Source organism: Triticum urartu, chromosome 6 (genome assembly GCF_003073215.2).
Source record: "Triticum urartu cultivar G1812 chromosome 6, Tu2.1, whole genome shotgun sequence".
NCBI lineage: Eukaryota > Viridiplantae > Streptophyta > Magnoliopsida > Poales > Poaceae > Triticum > Triticum urartu.
This window is the reverse complement of record NC_053027.1, coordinates 448,624,612-448,634,161: the sequence shown is the minus strand read 5'-3', so window position 1 is coordinate 448,634,161 and position 9,550 is coordinate 448,624,612. Positions and strand designations below refer to the sequence as shown.

The window sequence follows — 9,550 nt, the reverse complement described above, 5'->3', positions numbered from 1 at the left end:
CCTTCTCAAGGACCGGGCGTAGCCACACTCGGTTCAACTAAAGTCGGAGAAACTGACACCCGCCAGCCACCTGTGTGCAAAGCACGTCGGTAGAACTAGTCTCACGTAAGCATACGCGTAATGTCGGTCCGGGCCGCTTCATCCAACAATACCGCTGAACCAAAGTATGACATGCTGGTAAGCAGTATGACTTGTATCGCCCATAACTCACTTGTGTTCTACTCGTGCATATAACATCAACGCATAAAACCTGGCTCTGATACCACTGTTGGGGAACGTAGTAATTACAAAAAAATTACTATGCACATGCAGGATCATGGTGATGCATAGCAACAAGAGGGGAGAGTGTTGTCCACGTACCCTCGTAGAGCATTCGCGGAAGCGTTATATCAACGCGGTTGATGTAGTTTGGCCCCCTGGCCTCTGCAAAACTCCTTTTGCACCGACTTATAGCCCCGTGGGCCTGACCCCTTGGCCTAACCATATCATCCAATCTATGAATCTTTACCTCCAGACCATTCCGGAGCTCCTCGTCATGTTCGTGATCTCATCCGGGACTCCGAACAACATTTGGTCACCAACATACATAACTCATATAATACTATATCATTAACGAACGTTAAGCGTGCGGACCCTACGGGTTCGAGAACTATGTAGACATGACCGAGACACTTCTCTGGTCAATAACCAATAGCAGAACCTGGATGCCCATATTGGCTCCTACATATTCTACGAAGATCTTTATCGCTCAAACCACATAACAACATACGTTTGTTCCCTTTGTCATCGGTATGTTACTTGCCCGAGATTCGATCGCCGGTATCTCAATACCTAGTTCAATCTCGTTACCAGCAAGTCTCTTTACTCATTCCGTAATACATCATCCCGCAACTAACTCATTAGTTGCAATGCTTGCAAGGCTTATAGTGATGTGCATTACCGAGTGGGCCCAGAGATACCTCTCCGACAATCGGAGTGACAAATCCTAATCTCGAAATACGCTAACCCAACAAGTACCTTCGGAGACACCTGCAAAGCATCTTTATAATCACCCAGTTACGTCGTGACATTTGGTGGCACACAAAGTGTTCCTCCGATAAACGGGAGTTGCATAATCTCATAGTCATAGGAACATGTGTAAGTCATGAAGAAAGCAATAGCAACAAACTAAACGATCAAGTGCTAAGCTAATGGAATGGGTCAAGTCAATCACATAATTCTCCTAATGATGTGATCACGTTAATCAAATGACAACTCTTGTCTATGGTTAGGAAACTTAACCATCTTTGATCAACGAGCTAGTCAAGTAGAGGCATACTAGTGACACTCTGTTTGTCTATGTATTCACACATGTATTATGTTTCCGGTTAATACAATTCTAGCATGAATAATAAACATTTATCATGAAATAAGGAAATAAATAATAACTTTATTATTGCCTCTTGGGCATATTTCCTTCAGGTCATAGTGTCGTGCAACCGACTGGACCCGTGCCCAGCGGCCCCAACACGGCCCGAGCCCAACGGACCTGGCAGGACCCGCCCCCGGCGGACCCGGCGGCCCCCATCGCCGGCTCCTAGACAATGACACCCGAGCCCCGCACCCATGTAACTTCACCAGTGTAACCCTAGGGGGTCAGCCTATAAGACCCCCAGAAGTCCTCCATGCAGAGGGTCACCCGATCAGTAGAACACACACCCATTCACACCCACACCCACAAGAGAGGCGAGAACTAAGGCCTAGCCATTTCTTCCTCCTCCACCCAAACAGCTCCAGGAGCACCATTGTAACTCTGGTGCATATCATTCCATTTCGGCAGGAGTAGGAGTGTTACCTCCCACAGGGCCCCCGAACCTGGGTACGCCTTGTGTCCCGCACCCGCGTGTGCTAACCTCGCTTCTGGAACTCATCAACGTCCTCACGTAGCCCCCCTAGTTTTAGCCATTTTATGGCATCTGCCTTGAGATCACCATGACATAGGCTATCACAGTGGGGTTGAGTGTTCTAATCTCTCAGGAGCACCTAGTTTTTTGAGGGTTAAGAAAAAAAGGAAAAAAAATGGGTCGAGCCTAGGACAGCAGGAGTGTGTGTGATGATTTGTACAGTAGGCTATAACCAGCGTTGAGAGCGCCAAAGAGGAGTTGGGAAATAAGTGGTCCCATAGCGTCGTATCATTTGTTATTCCTATGCAACACTGAAGTGTTTCCTCTACTCGGGCGGTGGCCCATGTAATATTCTAATTATGCTCATTTTGGGAAGCTACTAAATGCTTCAGGTTTGATTCTTTTCATTTTGCCAATGAGTTTTTCCTATCGGTTATATTTATTTTTTTCAATTTCCTTTTTCATCCATTTTTCTAATTATTTTTCTTCTATTTGTTTTTAATTTTATATTATTATTTTAAAATGATGTACAGTTTTTGAAACAAACCTTTTCAAATTCAAAATCATTTCTTGAATCCTAGAACATTTTCTAAAATCACGAGCATTTCTTAATGTGTGAACATTTTCTAAATCCAAGTATGGCTTTTGAATTCCTGACCATTGTTTCAATCCAAGAACATTTTAAAATTCCGTGAACATTTCATTCAAATGTGTGAACATTTTTTAAAATTCATGAACAATTTTTGAAATACGGAACAATGTAGAAATTTACAATATTTTTCAAATTTTGTGATCATTTTTTGAAATCTTGAATTTACTTAACGAAGCAAAAAAACTAAAAAAGAAAAATAGGGGCGCCCTGCTCAAAACGGTGTCGGCCCAAAATAGTGGTGTGTGTGGGATAGGGGGTGCGTAAAACGGGGGAAAGCACCCCCCCCTCACCCCCATCCGTGAAAGCTATGTCTCACGTATAGCGAGACTAGCATCCATCACACAGAAGCTTTCCCTACATAGCATGCATCGTTTCGTTCGTTCGCTAATGTGTTTTTGTCCTTTTCCTTTGATTTTTCGTCTGGTTTTCTGAATCCTTCTCCAAGGTATACTTCGGTTTATTTTGTTTTGTCTTTGATTTTTTTTCCTTCACGACTTTATAGTTCTTTCTTTTCTTTCAGATTTTCCTTCTTCAGTTTTTGTTTATTTCTTGGTTTTCAACTATTTTTCTTTTATTTTTCTCTATTTCTTCTCAATTTTTGCACTCATTTATTTTATTTCCCTTTTCTTTTTCTTTTCCTTTTCTTTCTTTGGTTTATTGTGTTTATTTTTCTGGTTTTCTTTTTTCCTTTTTCTTTGTTTCTTTTCATTTTCATTCTACATTTTTTGTATGTGTTAATAATATTTTTCTAATACACATGTTTAACATTATTTAAATATAAGTTTAACATTTCTTAATGCATGGTCAATATTTTTATACATATTTTCAAATTCTTGATTAATATTTTTCAAATGTTTGATTAACATTTTTTAAATACATGGCCAATTTTTTTCTATACACATTTTAACATTTCAAATGCGTGATTACATTTTGCAAATACAATATCAGCATATTATTAATACATGGTCAATTTTTTTCTGTGCACATTTAACATTACCAAATCCCTGAGTAACAACCGCTTGGAATAAGAGGATAGCTAGTTTTAAAAAATAGTCAATAACTAAAAAATGCTTTATTAACATTATTAAATACTTGTTTTTTTCGGATGCTTAATTAATATTTTTTAAATACAAGATCAACTATTTCAGAAACATTGTATTTTTGTTACATTTTCATCTACATGTGAAACATTTTCTGTATACATATCCTATATACCTAAGAGATTCATCCCTACTATCTTTTTTTATCTTGACATACAACCTGTTCACATCATCAAATAGGTCCACCAAATAATTGATTGCCACTATCTCACTTATCTTAATATGCAACTATGCCAACTCACCATGCTATCATGCATGCCTCACTAATTTAATTATCTCAACATGCAACTATGTCAACTCAACATGTCATTATGCATGGAAAACTCATATTAACATGCATCATGCATGCTACTCATATTCAACAAATATATAATAATATACTGTATATACTTTAGCTTCTATTCTCATATTGTAATACAAAAACTAAAGTTGCATACCATAAAATCATATAAAAATAGCTACATCCAATTCCCGCAGCAATGTGCGGGGTTTCTTTACTCCTAATGGAGCAATTGGTAATCTCGCTTTCGGGTTTTTTTAGTCCCACCTTCAATGTTTTTTTGGTACTTCCTCCCACCTCTCACTTAGCCATCATAAATTGAAAAAACCTTCTTTGAGGCCCCAACCCACACCCATCCATGTACGACCGAAAATAAACCTACCAAGGTTAAGCAACGAAAAAATACCTACAAAGGTTAGCCAGCGACAAAAATCGGTACGCCGCCCCTCCTCTCGATCAATCCCATCTGGCTGCGTTTTCTCTTTCCCTCGTCTCCCACTCCGCCACCGCCGCCGCATCTCCCGCTCCGCCGCTGCCCCTACTGCTCCACCGGACCGGCCTCTTCTTCGAGCGCGGCGGCAGGAGCAGCTCCACCTCTCCACTCCCCCACGCGAGAACGCTCCTAACCCCACCAACATGCCCGGCCGCCACTAGGGTTTCTTACCCTCGCTGCCCCGCCGCCACCTCTCCTCACTTTTCCCCACCGCCGTCTGGAGCTACTTCATCGACGGCGTCAATGGGCTTTCATGAGACCTCCTGGCCTTCTGCCACCGCCGTCGAGTTCGTCCCCCAGGCTGACATACTGCGATCGGGACACCGTCGGATCCTCTGTCGCGGGCCCACGTCCCAGTCCTCTCCTTCCTCTCACAGTTCATGTAGCCCCTACATCCTCCCCTGATTGTCCAGGTTAGTTGCGAGGGGCTCGTAATCTGCAAGTTCCTAATTTCGAATTGGTTGTGTGTAGTTGTGCTGCAGGCACTTCAGGGATGAGATTTTCTCAAGCTGTTCTCACCTCCTCACGTCGTGCAGCCTCCACACGCGAAGCCACTAAGGCAGGAATCGAAAGTGACAGTCTGTGCATCGTGTTCTCCCCAAGGTCGTATTGCTGCCCTGTTGCAAGAATTATGTGTATCTTTTCAGTATCAGTCTGACAGATTCATGTGTATCTTTTCAGTATACAAAATTAGGCAATTCGAGTGATACATATATTGTTTGGAATTTCGTTGCTAGGCCATGATCGGTTCAATTTATCCATCATTTAATGTTTTCATTTTTCAAGATGTACAATAGTTACTTCTATGGAATTGTACTAACAAGGTTATATTCAGCTTCGTTAAATGTCCAGATGCAAGTTGATGAATGACTGTTCATTTTACTTGAGAAGAACTAATTCACATGTTCAAGAACAACTGCAGGAGTATAATTTCATAAGCCTTTGTACTGAATGCAACATCCACGTGATGAATTACAGTTTATTTGGATGGTACTATCTCTATTTTTTGGTGATGTCGATAAAAGGATAAATACGTTTTCTCTCAATGTTTTATTTGCATCTTGTCGTCATCGAATTGGAGGCGTAAATGTATTTTCTTTAGGTAACTCGGAAGCCCAGACCAACATAAAAGTGTACTGCGTTCAAGCTAAAATTCTTTGCATAAAATAGTGTGAACCAAATAATCCTAGGTATCTTGATATAATGGTTTCTGAAGGCTTGGAAATCACACAACTTGCCTTGGACGCTTATTAACTTATAGTATTATAAACTGTCATTGTAAAGGTGGTTGCCTGTCATTGTAAAGGTGGTTGCCTCTGTACCGAATTGCTCCTCAATTTTGTAGATTCGATCTGTTGTTTATGCTCATAGGACTACTAGAGAAGATTTACATGTAGCCTGAGAAGAAGACTGATAAAGATCTTGATTGTATCAGGCTATGATTTGGAGAGGTCGCTCTTGATTTTATTTGCCTGTGCCACTGGATGTGTACATGTACTTTAGTCGGAATGTGTGCATCATCTAATTTTGACTCAATCTAGGTAGAAAGAAAATGTATCCAACCAAAGGGAACATCATATATTGTTTGTTGCCAATGTACGATACCTAAGCCTGGACACTAACCTAAGGTTCATGTTTCTCCTTCTTAGCTTATTTTAAGAGGAACCGGGCATGTTTGCTTCTGGCTTTCTTCATTGGCTAACAAGAAATTTTCTAGCTTTCGCAAACTCTTCTTGTTGCAGCGGATGAGTTGGATATGACATTCCTCAATGTGTACCTGGATTCTCTTTGGGCACCTAATTTTTGGGTAGGTGTTAATTTTGCTCAAACTGTCTGTTTTATTATTCTAGCAGCCCGCTTCGCTTTGGTCTTCAGATTAAGCAATTCTCTGTATTCAAGGGAAAGGTCAATAGCTGCTCTCTAAAGGTATGCCAAATTAACAGGTTGTCTTGTCACCATACCTTTCGATTATCTGCAATGCAAATAAAAGTAGAAAAAACTTCTGAAGTATCCTAGAAGAAGCTCTCAGTTGTAATGAGACCTTTCAACTTAAACTAGATATGACTTGCCATCTGTTGTAAAAGTGGACATAATGTTGACTCACAATCGTGTTAGTGAAAGACCAACTGATTTCTTATATTTCATTCGAGTAATTTTGACTGTACAATGACACATTAGCCATAAGTCATAACACATCTAGAATTCATGTACTGAATGCAATCGTGAAACCTGAACCTTGATGTTGTATTAGATCTGTGATTATCCTGTTTATACAAACTTTTATTTGTGCCGCCACGTCGGTCCGTATTCATCTGCTGCGCCAGGTTGGCCACAACGAGGAGATGGACGCGACCGCGTTGTCCCATCGACCTCTGGGGCAGCACGTCATCTACCCAATCCCGACAATGGCGCCCCCTCAGGCCGATTCCCCTCACTGGGAGGTGCATGCTGACGCATCCCCGTCACTTTTTTGACCTTGCTCTCTTCGTGTCTCCTCTTATTTATAATTGTAGTAAAGTTTCAGGTGTTTTTGGGAAATCATGGGCACACAATCGCCTGTATACCTCTTGCTATTAGTTTGTGTGCCTATGAGCTGGTAAATTCCCTCCTCCGATTGTGCCAGAACAAACCAATGAATTGTTTTAATAATATGTAGCACCACTCAGTTTTGAAAATTTGGAATTGTGAGATGCGGGTTTTAACTTTTAAGAACATCCAGGGCACATCTTTTCTTGGAATGCAGTTAGTTCGGTGGTGGTCATCTGAGATGTCAGGTTAGCATAAGATGGCCCTTGTTCTTTTTTGTTTGAACCAAATTTGTCGGTTCTGAATTTTGCAGGAATGTGTTGCGCTGTATTGATGTTGGTCTTGTTCTATTTACAGTGGCACCTGAAGATGTATCAAAATCTATTGCACAAAGTAAAGGAGCACTCAGGACAGCAACTTCCATCTTGGCCTGTATAATGCTGGTTCGGCCGTGGCCTTTCATATCTCAGGTTAGCTCGAAATGTTATGTTTCTTCTTGGGTTATAATATATTAATATTTGCTGATTCTTCATTAGATTCCTCTGTTATTGCAGGGTGTGTCCTGTTATGTTGGGTTTCCTGTGATTTGGGTGTGGCTAGCTACATAGCGTCTGTGGGCCATGCGTGTGACATGCATGCTAGGTAATCATGACTCTGATGCGGCGGTGCCGGAACCGCCTCCACTGGGTACGACCGCCGTGGCTATGCTTGAAGTCAGAATCACCACGATGACTGTAGTGGCCGCACTCAGATAAGAGAGGCAGCTACGGTATATGATCAAGCCTTTGCTGTCGTGCTCTGAATTTGGGATCACGTGCATCTGCAAGAGAAAGAGCATGAGAGCCTAAGATGGTAGTACAACATTACGAACAAGTTGATTTTTATCCATGGAATTGATTTGATGCGAAGCTGATGCCACATAAAAGGTTAACTGAGTTCTTATCTCCAATATGCCATAATGTCACAGTTCAATTATTTTCACATCTCTAGCCACTATGCACGGAAGGTGTTTGCTAATTTGCACAATGATCTTTTCTGATAAAATACGCTAACATTACCTTCATTTTTTCACGTTTTAGTGATGTCCTCTTATTAATTCCTTCTATAATCAAAGCTAATATGTATTTGTTCATCTAAGTATCTAACTGCAGGTGGAAGAACAAGATTCAGTGTGTGCAACGACAACAATAAATAACATGTCATTAGGGAGACTTCTGACAATTGAACCCTGCATTTTTTGGCATTAGTACAAGTGTTCTACTGCATTATTCGACTATGCGCAATGAAGCTGGTATAGGGTATGGACTAGACAATTTATTCAGGGTTTTTTCAGGAAGGTATGCAGATTGGGCATCAAAGTAGACGACAAAGGATGACAAACGATGACATTCTGCACCTTACAACTTAAAAATTGATTGATACTTTCTATTTTATATTGATGCGATCGCCAGTGAGAACAAATTTTTGACCGAATTTGTTTCATTAAAGTGAAGTTGTTCGGACTTTTCTTTGAATGTTTATTTTAGTTGCATAAAAAAGCATTGTGAGTAATGTTTTTTGAGCTGATTATGAGTAATGTTTGGTTCCATGCAGGACCAAGGAATGAACACGAAGCAAATTATAACACTCAGATTCATGGTTTAGGAGTATGAATGCACACTTCCATCTTTTTGATATTCTCGTATGCATAATACTAACACTACATACATAATCTCAAAATTGTGTAGATGGGTCATCAGTAGCATTTCTCTAATTATCCTTATAGACTCATTTGGATTGTTTAAGAAAAGGATCTCAATTCTCAATAGCAAACTACACTGGGACATCATGGACCTATTCTCCACATTTTTGAGCTAGGTGAGTTGGACAGCATGTCATCAGGGGAAACCATTTCTTCCTTCCAACCCGTGGGCTAAATTTTTTATCACCATATGTTTAGAATTTTGTGTCAGCCTTGAACTTTTGAGGAATTGTTAGATATGTTGGTGAACGGGCAGGCGGTGCTAGACATGGCAGGGCAAGAGAGCACAAGGAAGAATGCCAAAGAGGGCATCATAAATGGGAGTTCGCCGTTATGCTCATGTGGTCAGAACCTAGAGCATGGATACAAGACCTCCATCATCGTCTATGGACATCAAAGCAGGGGAGAAGTGATGATGGACATCAAAGGAGTAGAGACAGTGAGCATGGGCTCCTTGAAGATACTTATCATGACATATACTCAGTATACAGTAAAAAAATCGTATGCCACATATACGTTGTGAATTACTATGATACTTGATCAATGAATGTATTTCTAAAAGAATCTGTGGCAACACACGACATTCAACTATAACTTCAACTTCAAGGGTGAACTTGTCGTTTTAGTCGTTATTTAAGCAATTAATGGGAAAAATAACCATCTCTCTATCTAACCAATTGATCACAGGCAGCGAATATAGGTCATATTGGCAAACAGACCAAGCTAAATTCTCGAGCAATTCGACATAGGTCTTGCAAATTAAACAACAAAAAGTGTGCAAACCACAAAGGTGTGGTAGTCATATCATACATCTCTAACAGAAGTGTCGAACTGCAGTTACATTATATTATAGCCGAAGATGGAGTGGGTTTTGT

At 40.6% G+C, this 9,550-nt stretch overlaps 1 protein-coding gene across 6 annotated transcripts; it reads left to right on the top strand.

Moving 5' to 3' along the window:
* The first annotated feature begins 4,329 nt into the window (after nucleotides 1-4,329).
* On the top strand, nucleotides 4,330-9,275 carry LOC125514100. Of its 6 annotated transcripts, none has more exons than XM_048679356.1 (6): nucleotides 4,330-4,790; nucleotides 4,880-6,849; nucleotides 6,933-7,004; nucleotides 7,128-7,182; nucleotides 7,292-7,404; nucleotides 7,471-9,275. In XM_048679356.1, exons 2-6 carry the CDS (start codon nucleotides 6,751-6,753, stop codon nucleotides 7,540-7,542), a joined length of 411 nt encoding a protein of 136 aa, XP_048535313.1. In that variant the 5' UTR covers nucleotides 4,330-4,790; nucleotides 4,880-6,750; the 3' UTR covers nucleotides 7,543-9,275. The 6 variants fall into 6 exon arrangements, 4 of the variants coding, with proteins under 4 accessions (XP_048535313.1, XP_048535314.1, XP_048535315.1 ...); XM_048679357.1 differs by having other exon boundaries at nucleotides 4,330-4,821; nucleotides 4,945-6,849; XM_048679358.1 differs by having other exon boundaries at nucleotides 4,330-6,334; nucleotides 6,733-6,849.
* Nucleotides 9,276-9,550: the final 275 nt, after the last annotated feature.

Excerpts from the sequence above, each read along its gene's own strand:
- LOC125514100 (XM_048679356.1), top strand. The coding sequence starts at position 6,751 with ATGGACGCGACCGCGTTGTCCCATCGACCTCTGGGGCAGCACGTCATC. Across the intron at positions 7,183-7,291 it reads GTGGTCATCTGAGATGTCAG|TGGCACCTGAAGATGTATCA; the intron begins GTTAGCATAAGA and ends TTCTATTTACAG. Across the intron at positions 7,405-7,470 it reads CGTGGCCTTTCATATCTCAG|ATTCCTCTGTTATTGCAGGG; the intron begins GTTAGCTCGAAA and ends ATTCTTCATTAG.